Source organism: Miniopterus natalensis, chromosome 1 (genome assembly GCF_054644295.1).
Source record: "Miniopterus natalensis isolate mMinNat1 chromosome 1, mMinNat1.hap1, whole genome shotgun sequence".
NCBI lineage: Eukaryota > Metazoa > Chordata > Mammalia > Chiroptera > Miniopteridae > Miniopterus > Miniopterus natalensis.
This window is the reverse complement of record NC_142081.1, coordinates 78,885,785-78,908,941: the sequence shown is the minus strand read 5'-3', so window position 1 is coordinate 78,908,941 and position 23,157 is coordinate 78,885,785. Positions and strand designations below refer to the sequence as shown.

Genomic DNA, 23,157 nt, shown 5'->3' with positions numbered 1-23,157 from the left:
TGGTATTTTATCACTACCATATAGCTTTTCTGCTGTAATTCTTTATTACACTTGGCAGTCAGTAAAGGGTACCAAAATTTTAAAACAGAAAGTCAAAACCTTGTGAAGAACTGGGAGATACATTGGAGAATTACATGTTTGCCACCCTTATGGGTTATATACTGCTCTAATCTCAAGACTGGGAATATGATTTAAAGGAAAAATTATTTTTATTATCCATATATGTGCTATTTTTATTATATATAGTTGTACTAGAGATGATAAAACATTTGAAAAGCAGTAAGTATATTACCAGCTATCAGAAAACATGGATAAGAATAGTGATATATCTGGTTGTCTTTCTTTTATCGTTTTTTGTTAATAGTTAGCTATAAGAATGTTTAAAAAATTGTTTCTAAATATAAACTTCCAAGTATTAACATTGTTTACACTTGTGTGAGTGGTATATAAATAGAATAGATTTAGGGGGAATGTTAATGTTTAATCATTTTGCTGAAGTAGCTGTGTCTCTTTTGTAAATATTTTTGTTTTGTGATTGGTATTTCTTCTTCCTATAGATTTTGGCTTTGGAGCTGATACTGGAATTGCGTCCTCTGCTGATATGGATTCAGGTTCTGGTCATCATCAGAGTGCTGAAGAGCAAGAAGTGGCTAGTCTGACCACGCTTCACATAGATTCTGAAACAAGCAGTCTAAATCAACAAGCTTTCTCTGCTGAAGTTGCCACGGTTACTGGTAAAGTTACTCAAGGGAATGTATTCCTTAAATGCATTTTTTAAAAGCCACCAAAGAATCTGTTTAGAATTTAATTTTATAGAATTTAAGTATTATTTTTTTACTTATCTTTATGTAATAATGGAGAAAAAAATTAAAATAAGAGGTTCTTGATTTTGTGTATGTTTGCATCAGAGCATTTCCTGCAGCATTTTTTAAATAGATAACCAAAAAAATAGTTCAGAACTACTGCACTCAACCTTTTTCATCGTCTTTCAGAAAGCCTAGATTTTTATAGATTTCCTGGGCAAAGTATTATGGAAAATGTAAGTGTACTGGCTATTAGGCCTGTTTTTCAGTACACTAATATTCTGTGTTTATACAGTAAATTATCTTTTTCAGCGACTGTTCATGTGTGGTCAAACCCAATGATAACATGACTAGTCAGTGCAAGAAATTCAGTCGTGAAATGCAGGGTAACATTGTTGCAGTTAGTGCAGTGACCATCAGGAGCCTGAGCAGCTAGTGGCCCATAGTTCAGGAGTTCCACTGTAGGAGCCAGATTCACTCTGGTTTCCACTGCTGTTTGATGCCCTTCGGCAGGTGATTATCCTTTCCAGTTTAAATATCAGTTGGATGGTTTTTGCATCCTGAGGTTGGCTGGAACTTGCAAGACTGGAGCAGGGATTTCTGCATGTCTGAATTAGGCACATTTTCTCTTACAAATCAAATATAAAATTTGGCCAATGGAATACTCTGGCCAGGCAGAAACCCATCCTTTGTTTTCACAGCTTACCTCTTCCACATCTTTTCTGTTAGAGGATAAGTAAGAACTTTAGCCTGACAGATTAAAGAATTGGAGCTGAGTAGAGGACAAGAGCCAATGGGTGAGATTAGTAGCTGGATTATTACAGAATTTGAATTACTCAAAGAAAAATAACAGAAAATTTCTGTTTTATAATGCACAATTTTTACTGTAGTTCTTATAAATAAATGTAGATGAAAAGATATCAACATTATTGGTAATCAGGAAGCGTAAATAAAAACCACGAGGTACCACTACACACATAATAAAAGCAGCTCATGTTAAAAACACTGACAATACCAAGTGTTGAAGAGGGTTGGAGCAATTGGAAATATCATACATTACTAATGGGAATACAAAATGATAGAGCCATACTACAGAAATATGGTAATATCTTTTAAAATGAAACATATATTTACCAAATGACTATTCCTAGGTATTTACCTCAGACAGTTGTGTGAGAAAGTTCATGGAACATTATTCACAAATAGCTAAAAATTGAAAACAACCCAAATGTCTATCAGTCAGTGAATAGATAATCAAATTGTTATGTATTTATTCATTGAATATTCATTGGACTAGTACTCAATAAAAAAAGAATTAAATGTTAATATGTGAAAACCATAACTCACTCTCAAAAACATGCTAAATGAGAGAAGCCAAATACAAAAGCCTACATAACCGTTCTTTATTATACCATCTGTAGGAAATCCTAGAAGAGACAAAACTGTAGTGACAAAGCAGATCAGTGATTACTTGGGGTCAGGGAAGGGGATCAACTGGAAATAGGGATAAGAAAGGTTTTAATGGTGATGATCTGTTAAATATTTTGATTGTGGTTTTGAGTACATGACTATGTACAGTTGCCAATTTTATATAACTACACTTAAAATATGTGAATAAAAAATGTAGGGTTTTATGTTTTACTGTGGCACACATTTTAATATTATCAAAACTCTTAATTTTTGGACAGAGTAGAGAGATTACTGAACCTTGAAGAGTGGAATTTCAAAGTAGGAATGATAAAATGCCTGAGAAGTTTTGTCAGTAGTTTATAGAGATCTACCTGATAACCCTCCCAGCCTGAGACTCAAAAGAATCGCATCATATATCTCTCTGAATTAATCTGGAGGCCAGCTATTTTTTTGAAGGGAAGAGTTTCTAAACATCTTGCTCTCAGTGAACTAGAGATATTTCCCATACAAACCATATTCTAGTTTTCTTTAAGCTATTAATCAGACTATTGCGTCTTCAAAAGATTATAATAGTAAAGGAAGTATGACCCCACTTCTTCTTTCTTATTTCTTTTTAGTTATCAAAAATAAAGTTTCACACAAAGTTCTGAAAGTAAAACTTGATGTATTTAGAGAACTTACTGCAGGCCTTTGCCTCACAATGATTTTTAACTAATTCAATTTCGAAGAATTTTTAATATTTATGTAACATATGTTTGCTACACATAGTGCCTATTTCTAGGACTCTATTAGGAAGTTTTATTAGGCATTCTAATCTTAATCAGGGCTATTATTAATAGTGCCAGGGGTGTTTTTCTAAAAAACTAACCCAGGTCTTGGATTGATTTGTTAAGAAGACATAAAATTCAGCAAAGAATACAATTTTATATACTCAATATACAAACAATTTAACACAGTATTTTCTGAAGGTGAAGTTTAAATGTGTTATCACACTGTTAACTTTAAGAATAGCTGTATTCTATCAACAGATGTTAGTAGTCCTGAAATATCCTTCTGTTTTCCTATATTTTTTTCAAAACTACAAAGTAAATCCTCATAGGTCTTAAGAACAAAAACTAAATAGCTTGTTTTGGGGACATGACTATCTCTATAACAATACTTTTATTTTAAAAAAATTAATATTTTAGCCCTTGCCAGGTGGCTTGGTTGGTTGGACCAGGTTCAGTTCTCAGTGATGGCACATACCTAGGTTGCAGGTTTGATCCTCGGATGGGGTGCGTACAGGAGGCACCCATTCAGTGTTTCTCTCTCTCTCTTAAAATCAATTAAAAAATATCCTTGACTGGCCAGTGTCCCTCAGTATTTGAGTGTTGACCGATGAACCTGGAGGTCACAATTTGATTCCTGGTCAGGGCATATGCCTGGGTTGCTGACTTGATCCCCTCTAAGGGGCATGCAGGAGGCAGCCAATCAGTGACTCTCTCTCATCATTGATGTTTCCATCTCTCTCTCTCCCTTCCTCTCTCTGAAATCAATAAAAACATATTTAAAAAATATATATCCTTGGGTGAGGATTAAAAAATTTTTTAAATAATATTTTATTTATGTTTTAATTTATCTTTATTCTTGAAAGTATTACAGATATCCCCCTTCCCCCCCATTGATCCCCTCCACCCTGCAAACCACCCCCCTCCCTAGCCCCAGACCTTCACCACACTGTTGTCTGTGTCCATGGGTTATGCATATATTCATATAAGTTCTTAGGTTAATCACTCCGCACCCACCCCTGCCTTCCCTCTGAGATTCTTCACTTTGTTCCATGCTTCTGTGTGTCTGGATCTATTTTGGTCATTGGTTTATTTTGTTCATTAGATTCCACATATGAGTACGATCATGTGATACTTGTCTTTCTCTGACTGACTTATTTTACTTAGTATAATATGCATCAGGTCCCACCATACTGTCTCAAATAGTAAGGGATTCTTCTTTCTTATAGCTGCATAGCATTCCATGGCCTACATGTCCAAGAAGATGCTTGATATGATTTCAGTCTTCTTGAACTTGTAGAGACTTGTTTTGTGTCCTAACATGTGGTCTATCTTTGAGAATGTCCCATATGCACTGAGGAGATTATATATTCTGCAGCTTTTGGGTGAAATGTTCTGTAAATGTCAGTTAAATCCATCTGATCTAGTGTGTCATTTAGAGTCACTGTTTCCTTCTTGATATTTTGTCTGAAGGATCTATCCAGTAAAGTCAGTGGGGTATTAAAATCCCCTACTATGACTGTATTGCTGTTGATCTCTCCCTTAAAGTCCGCCAGAAGTTTTTGTTTTTTTCAGCTTGTGTCAGTCCTTTGTTCTGAAGTGGGTCTCTTGTAGACAGGATATATTTGGGTCCTGTTTTCTTATCAGTTCAGCTACCCTATGTTTACTGATTGAACACTTATTCCATTTACATTTAAGGTTATTATTGATAGGTACTTATTTATTGCCATTTTAATTCTTTATGCCTGTATTTCTCTCTCTATTTCTATTTCTTATTACACCAGTCCCTTTAACATTTCTTGCATTGCTGGTTTGGTGGTGATAAACTCCTTTAGCCCTTTTTTGTCTAGGAAGCTCTTTATTTCATCATCTATTTTGAATGATAGCCTTGCTGGATAGAGTAGTCTTGATTTCAGGTCCTTGCTTTTCATTGCCTTTAATACTTCATGTCATTCCCTTCTGGCCTGTAGAGTTTCTGATCAGAAATCAGCTCACAGCCTTATGGGAGCTCCTTTGTACTTAACAGCTTGCTTTTCTCTTGGTGCCTTTAAGATTCTCTCTTTGTCTTGAAGTTTTGGCATTTTAATTATGATGCGTTTGGGCATGGGCCTCTTTGGGTTCTTCTTGCTTGGCACTCTCTGTGCCTCCTGAACTTGTGTGACTTTTTCCTTCACCAGGTTAGGGAAGTTTTCTGCCGTTATTTCTTCAAACAGGTTCTCTAACCCTTGCTTAATTTCTACCTCTTCTGGCAGTCCTATGATGTGAACATTGTTAGGTTTTATGTTGTCCCACAGCTCCCTTAAACTGTCCTCCAGATTTTTTATTGTTTTTACTTTTTGTGTCTCTGATTAAGTGATTTTTTTCTATCTTGTCTTCTAATTCCCTGATCCGATCCTCAGCTTCCTTTAATCTGCTGTTTATTCCTTCCAATGTATTTTTTATTTCTACTATGTCATTCTTTTTTTTTTTTTTTAATATATTTTTATTGATTTCAGAGAAAGGAAGGGAGAGGGAGAGAGAGATAAAAATATCAATGATGAGAGAGTCATTGATTAGCTGCCTCCTGCATGCCCCCTGCTGGATATCAAGCCCACAACCTGGGCATGTGCCCTGCCTGGAAATCGAACTGCAGTCTCCTGGATCATACGTTGTTGCTCAACTGCTGAGCCACATTGGCTAGACTCTATTATATTATTCTTATATTATTCTTAATTTCCTTCATAGTTTCCATTTCTTTTCTCATGCAGTTGAGCATCCTTATGATCAGTATTCTGAACTCTACATCTTATAGATTGTTTATCTCCATTTCATTTATCTCTTCCTCTGGAGAATTCTTTTGTTCTTTCATTGGGGGCTTGTTTTTTTGTCTCCCGTTTTTGGCTGTCAGTTTGTATTTGTTTCTATGTATTAGGTAGATCTACTAGGACTCCCAGTGTTTTTGATGGTCTCTGGTGCAGGCCAGTGTCAGACACTGTTTGTGACTGGCCTTGAGTAACCTGTTTGAAGCTTTCTGCACTCCACAACTTGTGGTTCTCCCTGCTGGGGCTGGGTGAAATGTTCCAAGATATGCAGCAAGGTCTGCTTCTCCAAGCTCTAGGTTCTGAAGCAAATCAGATAAAGACTCTGAGCACCCAGAGGCTGAATTTTATTCAGTCTCATAATGAGCCTCAGCCTGTAGAAACTCCACAGGGTGGGGCAAGAGGTTTTACAACAGGGTGGGGCAGTTGCTTCCCCTCCCCCCCAGGCCAGAGCTGCTTGGGTGGTAAATGTCTGCCTGAGAAAGATGTCTTCTGCTACGTGGGGAAATGACTCAGTACAGGAATCCAGTTGGTTGCCCTCTGAGCTCTACTCCCCTGAGCTAGCAATCCCAGACTCTCCTCACACAGCTCTAATCCACTCTGCCTACCTTCTGCCAGAGCCTAAGTTGAGTAGCTGCATACAGACTTTGTGCATTGGCCCTTTAAGAGGGTGCCTGCATTTCCAGCCATCTCTCCCTGGCAGACAGAAACCCGGCTGCTTTTCACAGCCATATGTTATGTGGGCACCTTTCTCAGTTCTGGTGCTCTTGGCTGGGAAGCCAAGCTTGGAGTTTAAACCCCAGAGTCCTCAGTGGGAACCCCCCACACCTGAGATATCCCTCCTGACCTTCAGCTGCTGCCTGTGGGAGCCCAGCCAGCCCTCTTGCGCCTCCACACTTCCCACCAGTTTCTGTGTGGCTCCACTTTACTTCCTTGGTCATGAGGGTGCTCTCCACCTAGTCTTCAGTTGATTATTCAGGATGATTTTTCTGGATTTTAGTTGTAATTCCAGTTCGGTCCTGAGAGAGTGTCAGTGTAGCTTCCACTCATCTGCTGCCACCTTGGAATCCCTCTTAAATAATATTTTAATGTTACATCTTGGATGTACATACTTATAACAAAACCAAAATAATTATTTAAGAAGAGAATGCCTATAAGTCGGCCATTATATAGATTATTACTAATAAAATTAAAGGAAGTAATGATTTTGTAATAGCTAATCTTAATAAAATATTACTTAAAGTCTCACTTCTTAAAAATGAATCAGATTTTTATACATGAAGATAATACGTGGAGATAAGAGATACTCATTTGTACTGGAAAGCGTTTGACTACAAGACTAATTTTTTTTGGTCACATACTTAAAAGTTTTTGATAAATATTAAGGAGATTGTTTTCATTATGCCCTCTGCAGTTTGTGTTTGTATTAAGGTATAGTGTGCTTAAGTTTCTGTGGCTGTCCTTTAACATGATTTTCTATCATATGAATTTACACCAAATCCCAAATGAAGGAAACTTAGCAACTACTTACTGTGTATCATAATTGAACCTAGATGGAGTCATATAATTATCATTCAGTAAGACACTCATATCTCCATATGTACTTTTTAAGGCATTTATTGTGTTACATTTAAAAATTATATAAATAATATGGAATGACATGTTTATGAGACTAAAATAATACACATGTATTTAATTTATGTGCTTTTTGCTTTATTGTATGAAAAGAGGTAATAAGGGGAGAGTTTTATGATCATTGAGTACAGAATATTGGTATTTCTTTGCTAGAAAGAAGCTTTTCTTAATTGCTTTTTTAAGAGAGAGATAGAAACACTGATTTGCTGTTCCACTTATTTATGCATTCAGTGGTTGATTCTTATATGTTTCCTGACCGGGGATTGAACCTGCAACCTTGTTGTATCAGGACAACTGTCTAACAAACTAAGCTACCCAGCTAGGGCCTCTGCTAGAAAGAAGCTTAAAAATATAATGAAAAGACCTAGTATTTTAACTACTTGCTTGATACTAGCAGCACTCCACTACAACTACCACCATAATATTGTAATATTCAATACAATATTAATTTATGCTATATGTAATTTAAAATAACAAGAATGCCTACTATGTGCCAGACACTGTGCTAGGCACTGGCAATACTATAGAATATAACATAGATACAATCCATATTCTTACAGAGTATATTTGCTATTGAAGGATATTTAAAACTAAGGCAGTTTCAAGTCATTGTGATAAGTGATATAACAGGGAGAAACAAGGACTTATAACAGAGTAGTGTCTAAGCTGAGACCTGAAAAATAAATAGAAGTTAACCAGACCTAAAAGAAAAGGCTTAGGGTCCCATGTACAGGAAAATGTGAAAAAGGCCAGGGGTATGATACATTCTGATAAATAACAGTTTACTTTCTATGGTTAGAACTTAAAAGTACTAGAGCAAATAGTTTCAACTGGTGTACTGCAAGAATTTTTAAAACATGCAGTAGCTAGGTATTTAGTCAGGGGCACTGATCTACCCCTTTTCACTTAGATTGTCAAACAAAAAAAATGGCAGCAACCCACCCAGCGTGGCTCAGTGATTGAGCATTAACCTGTGATCCAGGGGATTGAGGTTTGATTCCCAGTCAGGCCACATGCCTGGGTTGCAGGCTTGATCCCCAGTGGGGGGCGTGCAGGAGGCAGCCAATCAGTCACTCATCATTGATGTTTCTAATTCTCCTCTCACTTCCTCTCTCTGAAATCAATAAAGACATATTTAAAGAAAAAAAAAATGACAACAGCCAACAGAACAATAGCTATCCGTTGTGAATGAATCAAGATTATACCTTTTTTTTGTCAGATCAGAAAAATTTTTTTTGGTATACAGCAGAATTTTAGTAATTAGTTTATGTGTGCCATGAGATTGAAAAAGGTTGAAAATTGCTGTACTAGAGGGATAGTAGAGCAGTAAGAAAGTTGCAGAAAGACTGGAAAATCACACTAAGAAGTTTGGGCTTATGCTGAGTCCACTAAGACGCCATAGAAGGATTTTAAATGAGGGAGTAACACGAGTAGATTACTTTTTAGATTTTTTTTTTTTTTTTTTGCTGCCTTATGGAGAATGGATTGGGAAGAAGGGATAGGGGTTAGAGGGAGACTAAAGACTGGGACCACTGTAATTCCGGTGAGCAACCATAGTGTCACATAGAGCCCAATGAGCAAGTTCTCTAATTGCCCCAAGATTGAAGTAAATGAAATAGAATGGCGGTGGGTACCAGAGTCTCTATAGCTGAACCAGGAATGTGAGTAAGGATTTTTGCTTTCACTGATGGCTTCTATTAACTGGTATGTCTGATTCCGATTCCATACTAGTTCCATGGTAGACATGAGGTGAGGCCCCTGGATACAAAGTCTTGTATAATGTTTTACCTTTTTGGTTAATTTGTAACCTTTTTAAATTTTTTGATGTTTTTAATTTCTGTTTCATTGGCGCTTTAAGCATAACATCTTAGGTAGAGGGCATTGAATATCCTCTTTATGCTAATTTTATGAAATTATATCTACAGGTTCAGAAAGTGCTTCTCCAGTTCATTCAGCTCTGGGATCCAGGTCACAAACACCTTCTCCTTCCACAGTGAATATAGAACATATGGAACAGAAAGATCTGCAACTTGATGAGAAGCTCCACCACTCTGTTCTTCAGACGCCAGATGACCTAGGCAATATTTGGAAATTAGATATTTGCCATTTCTCCTTTTAGGGCATTAGTATTAAAAGATCTTAAAATAAGGCATCTTAAACTTGATTATGTATTATATACATATTATTTATTATTTTGTAATTGGACCTTTCTAGGTCTTTTGGAAATTTGTTACTATAACATTTTTTTCTTACTCTTAAAAAAAATATTTATACTCAGATTTTCGTTATTTGTTATTTTATTACAGTTTATTACAATTCTAGTATTAGTTACTGCATTAATTTTGTGTGTTATATTATCATTGATATAGTGCCATTCATTTCCTAAAGCAGGAAATACATAATTTGGCATCATTATTCTTAATGTTGTATCTGAAGAACCTGGTGGTTCACAGGAGAAAGTAGTAGAATTATCATTTGCTAATCAGGCTTTCAGTGAATCAGTTGATCAAATCACTAACTTTTCAACTAAATTTAATTAAAAAGTGGCCATCCAAGCAAAGTATTTTTATTTTTAACTAAATGTTAAAAAGTAACTAGCAAACCTTAGAAACTATAAATTTAAAAACAAAAATTTTTGCTAAGTCCTACATGATGTAATAAGCATCAAGATAAGTCATTTTGCAAATTTGGTCAAGGACATAGTTGTTGAGATATTTACAATAAATACAAAATGCCAGTTTCATTGGTAATGCAGCAGATTTGTTCTCTGACCAAAGGAAGAAATTTTAATCCATATAACTTCTGGCTTTTTTTTTTTAAGATACTCTTAATATGCAATTACCTTAGAATTACATAGCCCTAATTTTCTGTTGTGAGTTGTTTCTGACCTTTTTTTTTCATCCTTTGGCCTGCAATATTTTCTTTTTAGTTTTCTTCCTGACATTTGGAAAAAATTTTAAACTTTTAGGAAAGTTGCAAGGCTAGTAAAATGAATACTCATAAATCCTTTAGATAAATTCACCAGTTGCTAATGTTTGCCACTTTATCCCTTTCTAAATACGTACACAGGCATACAAAAAACGTCCCACCATCCCTTTTTTTAAATGTTTTCCTTCTGAGTCATTTAAGAGTGAATGACTACACACCTAAATACTTAGGTGAGCATGTCCTAAGAATAAGTGTACATTTATTTCCTGCATAACCACAATATAATGGCCACATTCAAGATACTTAATGTTGATGTATCACTGTTGTTTTAGTTCATAATTAAATTCCTCGGTTATCCCAATAATATCCTTTGTAGCTACCTCATACCACCACCAGCCCAACCTAGGATTTAAAGAATCACACATTGTGCCCTGGCCAGATGGCTCAGTTGATTGGAGCATCGTCCTGTACACCAAAAGATTGTGGGTTCGATCCTCGGTCAGGGCACATATGGGAGGCATCTGATCAATGTTTCTCTATCACATCGATGTTTTTCTCTCTATCTCTTCCTCTCTCAAATCAGTTTTTTAAAAATCCTCAGTGAGGATGTTAAAGAAAAGGAACACACATTGTTGCTTGCTTTGTAATCGTTTAATATTTTGTTTACTTTGAGAAGGATAAGTTAGGGTCAAAGTAGTTGATTTATAACTATATTATGAAGGGTCTGTAGGGAGGGGCGATGTTAACAGTGATAGTTAAAACTGCAGGCTTTCTTTTATTTTAGTGAATTTAGACCAGAAGCCTATTTTTTATTATTACGAAAGACTACTCAGTAGCTTTTTATTAATATAATCAGTTGTACGCTTTACAAGCAAAGAGAAAAAAGGTAAACATTAAGAGTAAAGATGTACATATACTAACAAACATAAGTTATCAGTACATTGAGATTTTTATCAAGCAGGAAAACTTTTTACTGACTTTCTAATGATTTTGCCATTTTTACTATATACATTGAATAGAATAATGGGTTTTTAATGTATTGTACACCTGAAACCTATATAATTTATTAACCAATGTCACCCCAATAAATTTAATAAAAATTTTTAAAGAAAGATTAATAGATTTTTTTTAAAGCTGGAGTAGACCTGTAATGATATTCCAGCTAAACCATCTATTTTACAGATAAAGTGTAGCCTTAGGGAGGTTATTAAATAACTTGTACATCAAATAATTAGTGATAGAAATGACACTAAGATCCAAGGTTACCTATATTTCTTACATATAATATTTCAAATATTAATAACCAAAAATATAATTATGGAAATTTTAGATTATGTTTACATTTTAGTAAAAATATGTTTTTCCATGTCATTGTGATATTCCTTTTAATATTAGGTCTGACATAATTGTGAAATATATTTCTTTGGAAATTTTAACTACAAAAAAACTGGCTTATAAAGACTTCCTACAGGAGCTGCCTTTAGCATGAGATTTTATATATATATAAATATATATTTTTTTAATATGTCTTTATTGATTTCAGAAAGAGGAAGTGAGAGGGAGAGAGAGTGATAGAAACATTAATGATGAGAGAGAGAGTCATTGATCGGCTGCCTCCTGCATGCCCCCTAGTTGGGGAGTGAGCCCGCAACCTGGGCATGTGCCCTGACTGGGAATTGAACTGCCATCCTCTGGATCATAGGTTGATTCTCAACCACTGAGCCATGATGGCTGGGCTATAATAATAGCTCACTTTTAAAAAAAAAAATCCTCACCCGAGGATATTTTTTCCATTGCTTTTCAGAGAGAGTGGAAGGCAGGGAGAGAGAGATTGATGTGAGAGAGACACATCGATTGGTTGCCTCCCACCTGCACCCCAACAGGGGCTGGGGATCAGCCTGCAATGGAGGTACATGCCCTTGGCCAGAATCGAACCTGGGACCCGTCAGTCCATGGGCAGACACTCTAAACATTGAGCCAAACCAGCTAGGGCAGAGATTTTATATTTGATGACATAACCTGAAGTAGTTATTAGATAGAGTATGTAGTTGTAAATATGATTTTTATGTCAAACATAAATTTCTTTATCTGGTATCTTCATCATTTCCTCCTTAGGTAAATATAGATAGAAGCACTATTGAATAAGTAAATTATTGCCATAATAAGGAATTATGAACTGGTAATGTTTTCACCTTATCAAAAAAAAAATAACACTAATGCATATTGACATTTCTTTTATTTACTTTTATAGATACTTAAGATTGTTAATTCATCTCTTGTGTTTTTGTGATCAATTCTCCAGAAAAATTACTGACCCTTCTGTATTATTTTTTTCTATAGAAATCAGTGAGTTTCCATCTGAATGTTGTAGTGTGATGGCAGGGGGTACTCTCACAGGATGGCATGCTGATGTCGCTACTATAATGTGGCGAAGAATGCTAGGCATTTTGGGAGATGTCAACGCTATTATGGATCCTGAAATACATGCTCAAGTTTTTGATTACCTCTGTGAACTTTGGCAGAATTTAGCTAAGGTAAAAAAGAAAAGATATAAGGGGAGAAGCAAAGTAAAATAAAGTATTAAGAAGCAGAAACCTTAAATAACATGGTCACACCACCCCTCTACCTCCTTATTATATAACTGGTGCTTACCATGATGAAGTCACTTAACCATGATTAAATATGTAGTTAGTGGTAGATACTGGGCATGATCTCAAATTTAAGGTAAAACAAATTGGAAGAAAGAACACTTTTCATAGGTTTGTTGCATTTTATTTGAAAATTACAGATTAGAGATAACCTCGGCATTTCAACTGATAACCTGACCTCCCCTTCTCCACCAGTTTTGATTCCTCCACTGAGAATTCTTACACCTTGGCTTTTCAAGGTAAGCAACATATAAAATATTAATTTAAACATTTCATTTAGCATACAAGTATGTGGTCAGTCTTAAACATTTGACAGATGTTTGAGCTGTTGTATAGTCTTCTAGAGCACTTAGTTTTTAGTCATTAGGGGTTATATAGTGAGGAGAGTGGGTATAGCAAAATTATTGTACAGATGCATCATTTTTATAGAAATTTGTTTTCACTGTGTTTAATGAAATGTTAACCTTGAATTTGTGTCATAAAATGTATGCACTTTTATTTATTTATTTTTAAATATATCTTTATTGATTTCAGAGAGAGGGAGGGAGAGAGAGAAATAGAAACATCAATGATGAGTCATTGATCAGCTACCTCATGCATGCCCCCCCACTGGGAATCAAGCCTGAAACCTGGCCATGTGCCCTGACTGGGGATCGAACCTCGATCTCCTGGATCATAGGTCAATGCTTAATCACTGAGCCATGCCCAGCTGGGCTGCATGCATTTTTAAAGATGTAATTCTTTTAAGTATCATTTAATATGTTTGGTACATTTTACTAAGTGAAACTGTGGTTATTCATACCTGCTTTGTTTCATTTTAATGATAATTGTTTAGGTAAGTCTGACATTTAGTTCAGTAAAGAAATTAAGCCAACATAGAAATAAATGAAGATAAATATTTTTCAAATGTTTAAGTATTTAACAAATAGCATTTATTTTTGGGTATTAAAACCAGTATTTTTTAATTGTAGGCAACCATGTTGACTGATAAATATAAGCAAGGTAAACTGCACGCTTATAAACTTATTTGCAATACAATGAAAAGAAGACAAGATGTTTCTCCGAATAGAGATTTTCTGACACATTTCTATAATATAATGCATTGTGGATTACTTCATATTGATCAGGTAAATATATATACACTTTTTATTAAGTTGCTTTAATATGTTTACCTTTGGATTCTCAATTCTGTTTAACTCTTAACATTTAAGGTCTAGAATTAAAATTTTTTCCCATGTAGTGGTTTACTTACAAGTTTTTTTCATTTTATGACCTTGTTTTTGAAATGTGAAAAAACAAGCTATTGTAGTTAAGGGATTGAGTTGATTATTAAATGCATCATTCCTCTAGTGTTATACCAAATAGTTTACTTTTTGAAGAGGTTAAACCATCGTTTGCTTATGTTGACAACATTTTAAACATTTTGTAAATATTACTTGAGACATACGGATTTGTGCATCTACTCATGCAGTAGTTAGAGGTTTTTTCCACTCTAAGAGTCAGCACATCACATTTTCTCATTACCATAAATTGTATGAGCATAATGACAATTGTGTTGACTTAACGTTTTTATCAATCACAATCATTACGTTATATAGTCATAATTATGACTCTAGAACATTACTTCAGGGGTGTAGATCCTGGCCATAAAACTAAAAAGTGTGGGAAGTTAAAAGTAAAAGTAATGCAAGCATTTTTATCAAATGTGGTTAAATTTCACTTTCAGTTCATTTAAAGAGCATTAAATTTATATTAAAAGATGATAATTGTATCACTTTCTGAAAAATGAGAAGACTTCTTGCATTAATTAGAACTAATTTCAATGTTCTACCTATATCTCAGAAAAATTGACAGTCTTAATTACTAGAAAAAGAGCTTTTGTTTAAGATAAATCATATTGAGTAATGCAGCGTAATACACAGCATTCTCATTGTAAATTCCAAAGGCAAAGTGGATGAATAACCAAGTTAAGAATATTCCCTCAAGAATACCTGCCTCTAGATTTCCCATGCTAGATACCTATCAGAGGACTTCAACTTATCTAAAAAAGAGAATCTCTTCAGTTGCCATATAACTTCACCCTTGAGAGTCATCGTATGGAAACAAATAGGTAGCAGGAGGAACTACTCTGCAATTCACTTTTAACCCTCTGAAACAAAGAGCCTTCCACCTTACTCTGTAGTGTGAAAAAAAATGCTCTATTGGTGTCAGTTAAACAAACGTGTTTTAAGTTTACTTCCCTTTGACAGAATATAATAATAAGCATGGCTTATTTGGAAGAATTAAAATTAGTCTTTGTAATTAGCCAATATATAGTAATGACCTGTTTTATTATTTCATGTGAAAACTATTTTTAAGGATATTGATTAGCTGATACTCAAGATTACATTGTGATATTCTTTCCTTCTTCTTTCCTTATTGCTAAGGATATTGTCAATACAATCATCAAGCACTGCTCACCTCAATTTTTTTCACTTGGTTTGCCTGGTGCCACAATGCTTATTATGGATTTTATTGTAGCAGCTGGCAGAGTGGCTTCATCAGCTTTTCTCAATGTAAGTTTTTATTTCCTGTTCTTCATAATATAACAAACTTTAGTTAACCAGGACTCAACTAACAAAGCAACAAAGGAAGATCTATTATTGATAAAAATATAGCAATCTAATGTTCAGGAAAGTTCACATTTTAATTGGAATTGTTGCATCTCTCACATTAAAAAAAGTAAATAAGAAATTCTGAAGTATGAGAAAGTATTAAAATTAGTTGATGAATTGACCAGGAGCTATAAAAATGGATTAAATCTGATAAGCAAAACAGAATTTTAAATTCAGTAAATGTAAGGAAACAGAGAAAGAAGGAAGAAAGTAAAGAAAGGGCAATGGGCTATAGCAAAAGAAAAGAAAGAAACAGATGAGGTTACCCAGAAATATGCTCTAGGAATACACTCTAACCTCTAAAACAGCATTTGAGGATTTTTTTATACAGCTATGGAGCTATGAGGCAGTGCCAAGTAATTCAGTATAGTTGGAACATGTTCATTTTAAATGGCAGAGGTAAACTAAAGAGAAAGACAGTGACTCTTTATAGTGCTAAAGAGAATAGATTTCATCCTAAGGAAAGAATGAATAACTATTGAAGGATTTTAGGAAAGGGGTAACATGATCAAATTTGTATTTTAGAAAGATCACTCTGGAGCAAAGTATAAATAAGAAATAATAGTTAACTGAAAGCCTACTAGAAAATTCAGAGAGTATTTGGGAGAGAAAAATCAGGAATACTTGACTAGAACCTTTTAACTTGCAAAGCAATTTTACATACATTTTTTCATTTATAAGGTGCAAAAGACCAATAGTGAATGAGGAGGAGTTCTATTTGTGGCATAGAAAGCTGCCTGTTAGACATGCAGTGAGATGTCAGGAAGGCCATTGTATGTATTACTCAGGAGCTCGAAGGAGACTGAAAATGTATAGCTGGGAAACATTACTTTATAGATGGTTTTGAAACCCATGAAACAGATGCAGTCACCTAGAGGAAGTGTGCAAATAAAAGAAGAACCTGTGTTTATAGCTAGTTAGTAATCTCATTTCTCCAGTTCCCTGAGAACAGTGATCATGTCTTACTCGTATTACATCTCCAGGGCCTAGCCCAGCATCACACTCATAGATGTTTATTAAACAAATGTGTAAGTATTTATTCAGCACCTAGTATGTGTTAAACATGGTGCTAAGCTCTTTTACTCCTATTAACCTTTTGTTTCCTCTTGTGTATAAAATGTTCCTTTGGGTGGAATACAGAAGGATATAGAATAAATGAGATAAAATTGTGCTCAAGCAACATATAGTCGGTTGCTGGGAAGATACTAAAGTACATTAACAGCTATAGAATATTAGACAACAAATAGGAGGAGCTTAGTATAGTGGTTAAAAGCATGGAGTCTAGAGTTAGTCTGCCTGGGTTCAAATCCCAGCTCTGCCACTTACTAGCTAGAGACCTTGTGCAAGTAATTTCTCATCATCCATATATTGCAGATAACCTTCCTCATAGGGTTATTGTATAAGGACTAAAATAATATTTGTAACATGATTAGGACATTATATAACACATTGTGCAACATGAGAGTGTTAAATAAAATTATATGGTAATTCAGACAAAGAAGAGATCTTATTTGTTTAGAGATATCGGAGAGGTTTCATGTAAAAGACACTTGAATATATCCTTGAAAGATTACTAGTTTTGTAAGTCAGAAGGGAGAGGAGGAATGGTATTCCAGGCAGAGGGAAACAGGCATGAGTAAGCTGTGTTCAAGGAATGACAATCCATTTTGTTTAGAAGCTAGTTAATCTAACTAGAGAGCAGTAGATAGAAAAAAACAGAAAGATATTTTAGATCCCAGTTACCCAAAGTGTGGTCTGCACACCATAAACATTTGTCATAATCTTGTTAGTTGTTAGAAATACAGATTCTCAGACATACTGAAATAGAATATGCATTTTAACTGTATCCCAAATGATTGGCATGGACATTTACGATTAAGAAGCACTGCTTTAGACTACTACATCTTGGAAGGTTTTGAATGCCAGGATTCAGATTATAACTCTACATTAGATAAACAGGTTTATTAAAGCAGGAAGAGAGATGATTGAATCTGTGCTTTGGGAATATTAAATAAGTATATTAATCTAGGAGTAGATTAAATGGAAGACAAACTAAAGATAGTAAACAAGTTATAAGGCTATTATATTATCAGTGTACACAGATTATCAATCTTTTGGATACTGGCAAAAAGTTTATAGAACTTAGAGTTGACTGATACATAAACCAATGGCATTTTTTTAAAAATTTATCTTTATTGTTGAAAATATTACAGATGTCCCCTTTTTTGTTCATTGACCCCTTCCACCCAGCACCCACTCCCCGACCCAGGCTTCACCACACTATTGTCTGTGTCCATGGATTATGCATATATGCATATAAATTCTTTGGTTAACCCTTTGCAGTCGTTTGTCTACTCTCAGCCACCAAAGCTTTTTTACCGTTCCTGTCGTATGTCTACTTTCAGTTACCAAAGCTTTTTTACCGTTCCGGTCGTATGTCTGCTCTCAGCCACCACAGCAAGGAACCATACGAATCTTAACTCTGTTCATTCATGTATCAGTTCATAATTTCTCTGAAAGCTCTTAATTCCGACCAGTACGACTCCCACGTCCAAATTTAATACAACCGCAAAGGGTTAATCTCTCCCCACCCACCCACCCCTAACTTCCCTCTAGGATTTGTCAGTCTGTTCTATGCTTCTGTGTCACTGAATCTGTTTTGTTCATCAGTTTATTATGTTCTTTAGATTCCACATATTCTTCTTAGTTGCCATATCTTTTCTTATGCTGTTGAGCATCCTTATAATCATTATTCTGAACTCTGTATCTGATAGATTGCTTACCTCCATTTTACTTAGCTCTTCTAGAGAATTCTCTTGTTCTTTCTTTTGGGACTTTTCATTGTCTCCCCATTTTGGCTGCCTGTTTGGATTTGTTTCTATGTATTAGGTAGATCTGCGAGGACTCCCAGTCTTTTTGGAGGGTCTCTGGTGCAGGCCAATGTCAGACACTGTTTGTGACTGGCCTTGAGTAACCTGTTTGAAGCTCTCTGCACTCCACAGCTTGTGGTTCTCCCTGCTGGGGCTGGGTGCATTTGAAATGTTCCAAGATGTGCAGCAAGGTCTGCTTTTCCAAGCTCTAGGTTCTGAAGCAAATCAGATAAAGACTGAGCACCTGAGACTCTGAGACTGAATTTTATTCAGTCTCTTAATGAGCCTCAGCCTGTAGAAACTCCACAGGGTGGGGCAAGAGGTTTTACAACAGGGTGGGGCAGTTGCTTCCCCCACAGGCAAAAGCTGCTTGGCTGGCAAAGGTCTGCCTGAGAAATATGTCCTCTGCAATATGGAGGATTGACTCAGCATAGGAATCTGCGCTCTGTCTCAAAAGCCCCCATCCCTGGATTCTCCTCACACAGCTCTACTCCAGTCTGCCCTCCCTCTGTCGGAGCCCAAGGTGACTGGCTGCACATAAAATTTTGTGCATTAGCCCTTTAACAAGGTGCCTGCATTTCCAGCCATCTCTCCCTGGCAGACAGAAACCTGGCTTCTTTTTATAGCCATGTTATGTGGCACCTTTCTCAGTTCTGGTGCTCTTGGCTAGGAAGCCCAGCCTGGGGTTTAGGCCCCAGAGTCCTCAGTGGGAACCCCCCACACCTGAGATATCCCTCCTGACCTTCAGCTGCTGCCTGTGGGAGCCCAGCCAGCCCTCTCACACCTCTGCACTTCCTACCAGTCTCTGTGTGGTCTCCACTTTTCCTCCTTGGTTATGAGAATGCTCTCCAGCTAGTCTTCAGTTGCAGTTGATTATTCAGGATGGTTTTTCTGTATTTTAGTTGTAATTCCAGTTTGGCCCCTGGAGAATGTCAGTGTAGCTTCCACTTAATCTGCTGCCATCTTGAAATCTCCTCAGGATAACTTACTTTAAATCGGGACAGTGGCTACCATCTTACTCTGCCCATTTATGCTGCTGTCTAGATTATTTTTTAAATACAGAAATGAGTTTTGTTGGAAATCATAGTAGAGTACTTCATTGCCCCTATTATAGCATTTATTAACATAAGGAAGTTCTCTTGAAGATAGGTTCTTGATTTTTGTGAATAGAAGTATTGTATTTCTAATAGATTTTTAGCATTTTTCTTAAGTATTAAACATGTAAATCAGTTTATAGTTATTTTAATAAGTATAGCAATATATTAGTAGGTTGATGTGAGTATTTGGTAGGCATGTAAGAAATCAGAGAAGAAAAAGAAATGTTCAGTGCTGATACTTCTGAAATGGCTTAACACAGCTAAGGAAAAAAGATGAAAAGTTATCTTCATCTGCAGTCGAAGCATAAATTCTAATTCGCTTTTAGTAAGTGGTACAGGCAGTGTTTTTTTCTCATGTGCATAATACGGAAACCATCTAGACTAGTGCCTGTTTCTTGAAAATATAGTTAACAATATTGTCCTTAGTTATTTTACTCATCCGTAGGTAGTAACAGATAAAATCTAGTGGCATTGAGTCATGTGCTCATTAGAACAATGTGTTGTCAATTAACCAACATCACCCCAGTAACTTAATATTTTTTTAAAAGAACAATGTGTTATGCTATATGAGTTGCCTTTAAAACAAAAGTATTTATATTTTTCCTTAAAATTATGGTAATTTTATGCTGTTAGCTAAGCTGTATTTTTATTTGTATTCTCATTAACTGTGGTTAATTTCTGCTTATTACCTGCTCTTGAGGAAAGCTCTGCTATTTGTTCCATTTTTTGAGAATAATAGTAGTTTATATGGAAAATATAGTGAAAAGCTGAATCTTTTTGTGTTTCCCCTTTTCTTTTTAAATTTTGTCCTGTTTGCTCACTTCTCTTTGTAATATGGTTAGGGGATAAAGTAATTTTTTTGATAATTTAATTGCATAAATACATTTTAAAGGTTTAAAAAATTGGTTACATGTAGGCACCAAGAGTGGAAGCACAAGTTCTTCTGGGATCTTTGGTTTGCTTTCCTAACTTATATTGTGAATTGCCTGCTCTTCATCCCAATATTCCTGATATTGCTGTGTCTCAGTTTACAGATGTTAAGGTAAGAAATCAGATGCTAATTTTTAGCAGTTAAATGATTGTATAATCATAATGTATATTCAATAAAATTTGTATTCTTTCTTTTCTTAGAAATCCACACAATTATTAAAGAACATTAACCAGCCATACTTTTCAGAACACAAAGGCTGGACTGTTTATTGGAGCATTGCCTTTTTTATGTTTATAACTGCTTTGGAAACATTTTTTTATTATTGAACCCATTCATGTGTCAGTCTCTTACGATTCATTCACTCACTTACTGAACATTTATTGAAACATCTTTATATGCCAGATACTAGACCGGTAATATAAGGCTTCTAAGATTAAGATGGCACTAAACCTGCTTATTGACTCTCTCCCTCTCCCAATTTCCCAGTGTGAAGAGTCAAACAAAATGTAATAGAATATTCTGTTCTGCTATAGGAACCGGGGTTTAGGATCCCATGTACATAAAGCATTAACAGTCTTGAACAAGAGGTGGTGCAAAATTTAAAATGACTATATAATTGCTGATGGAACTTATCCCAAATAGTAAACCTTAAAAATAAAGATAATAGTGTCTGGTTAGGAACAGCTATGCTCCTAATTGATTACAAACCTTTTTAAAAATCTCAAGTGAAAAATCAGCAAAAAGTTATTTGGGGCTGCTATGACAAAATACTACAGACTGGGTAGCTTATAAAACAACAAAAATTTATTTCTCAGATTTCTGGAGGCTGAGAAGTCCAAGGGTTTAGCATAGTCACATTAAGGTTAGGGCACCTCTTCTGGTTCATCCTGGGCCTTCTCCCTGTGTCCTCACAAAGTAGAAGGAACCGGGAAGCTATGTGGGGGTCTCTTTTGTAAGATCATTAATCTCATTCAGAAAAGCTCCACCCTCATGACCTAAGCACTTCCTAATACCATCATCTCTGGGGGTTAGAATTTCAACATACGAATTTTGAGGGGACAAACATTTAGACCATAGCTTTTTATTCATTTAGCTAATTTTATGAGTAACATTGGCCTTTATTAAAAATATGTATGTGAGAACAAAGACTTATGTTTTATTTCACTATAGTATTCCTACCACCTGGTATAGTAGCCATTCTGTAAATATTTATTGAATTAATGAATGAACTCTTATCATTGCTATTTCCCCTTTGTTTTAGGAACTTATAATCAAAACTGTACTAAGCTCAGCAAGAGATGAGCCCTCTGGTCCTGCACGGTAGGTCAGATTAAGACTTGTCATAATTATTCTGTGTTTGGAATCTCACTTTAGAAGTTGATTGAATTATTTCAAAGTCCACATTGTTTCAGATACACAAAAGCTATTCTGAATTACAAATTTAAATTGTTTGGATGATTAAATACTTTTTGCATGATTTAAATATGAACCTTCTTTCATTAAAAAATAAAATACTAATCACCCTTTTCAGTATCTTTACCCTTTGTATTGAAAATGACTTCTTTTAATTATAATTAAGTACATTTTGCTTTTCCTTTAGATTGTATTTGTCACTGTCTCTTATGCAATACCTTGAAATGTAGTAGTTACCCCATGAATGTTTGTTAATTTGAATTAAAATAAAATATTTTTATTGTAGAAAGTAGTATATTTAAGAAAATAATATATATGGATATTAATAAATGTTTGATCAGTATATTTTTAATAAATGGAATATAAGTAATATATTCTATTTATTTATGATTTATGTATACAATATATTATATAATATGTATTATAAATATAAGATTTTTAGAATGTTTTCCTTTTTAAATGTCTTATTGAGAAGCAAAAATTTATCATTTTCTGTTTCACTAAACCTTTCCAAAAAAGATTGAGATTTAAATCAGTTGGTTGCCACCGGGCCTGGCGTAGCTCAGTGGTTGAGCGTCGACCTAGGATCCAGGCAATCGGGGTTCGATTCCCGGTTGGGGGTACATGCCTGGGCTGCGGGCTAGGCAGCCGATCAGTGACTCTCTCTCATCACTGATATTTCTATCTCTCTCTCTCCCTCTCCTTTCCTCCCTCTGAAGTCAATAAAGAGATACTTTAAAATAAATAAGCAAATGAAAATATCTTAGCATCTTGGAACCAAAAAGCATTTCTTAAAATCAACCAATCAATTAATCAATCAATCAATCAGTTGATTGCCAAATAGCACATCATGTTTCTTCTCATCCCCAAAATATCATTAATTCATATAGTATTATATTTCTTTAATCTAATTCTAATATGTCATTAGCTTCAACAGTAGTCTGTGTTACTACTCCTCTGACCTACATCTCTGCAGAGTTTCCTCTTTCCCAATTATCTACACATTTTTTGACCCAGAGTTCATGAAAATACAGATCATGGCTTTGACCATTTGGATTTTAATTCTGATTTAAACCTCTTATTTTTTTTCCAGCAGTAAAAATAATGTAAAATGAGCAGTTTGCTTAAATGAGACATAGCTCCAGCGTTTTAATTCAGTTCCATATTCTTCTCACTTAATAGTCAAGTGAACTAAAAGCAAAT

The 23,157-nt window shown here is 35.1% G+C and overlaps 1 protein-coding gene across 5 annotated transcripts in view; it reads left to right on the top strand.

Annotated features, from left to right (window-relative positions):
• Positions 1-23,157, top strand: part of RALGAPA1 (Ral GTPase activating protein catalytic subunit alpha 1) — a 243,060-nt gene that overhangs the window by 101,716 nt on the left and 118,187 nt on the right. For all 5 annotated transcript variants that reach the window (XM_087823517.1, XM_087823523.1, XM_016198437.2 and 2 more), the window contains 8 exons: positions 558-734; positions 9,339-9,491; positions 12,682-12,875; positions 13,130-13,228; positions 13,961-14,116; positions 15,416-15,544; positions 20,527-20,652; positions 21,803-21,861. In XM_087823517.1, coding sequence (XP_087679643.1) covers positions 558-734; positions 9,339-9,491; positions 12,682-12,875; positions 13,130-13,228; positions 13,961-14,116; positions 15,416-15,544; positions 20,527-20,652; positions 21,803-21,861 — 1,093 coding nt within the window. The remainder of the gene's footprint in view (positions 1-557; positions 735-9,338; positions 9,492-12,681; positions 12,876-13,129; positions 13,229-13,960; positions 14,117-15,415; positions 15,545-20,526; positions 20,653-21,802; positions 21,862-23,157) is intronic.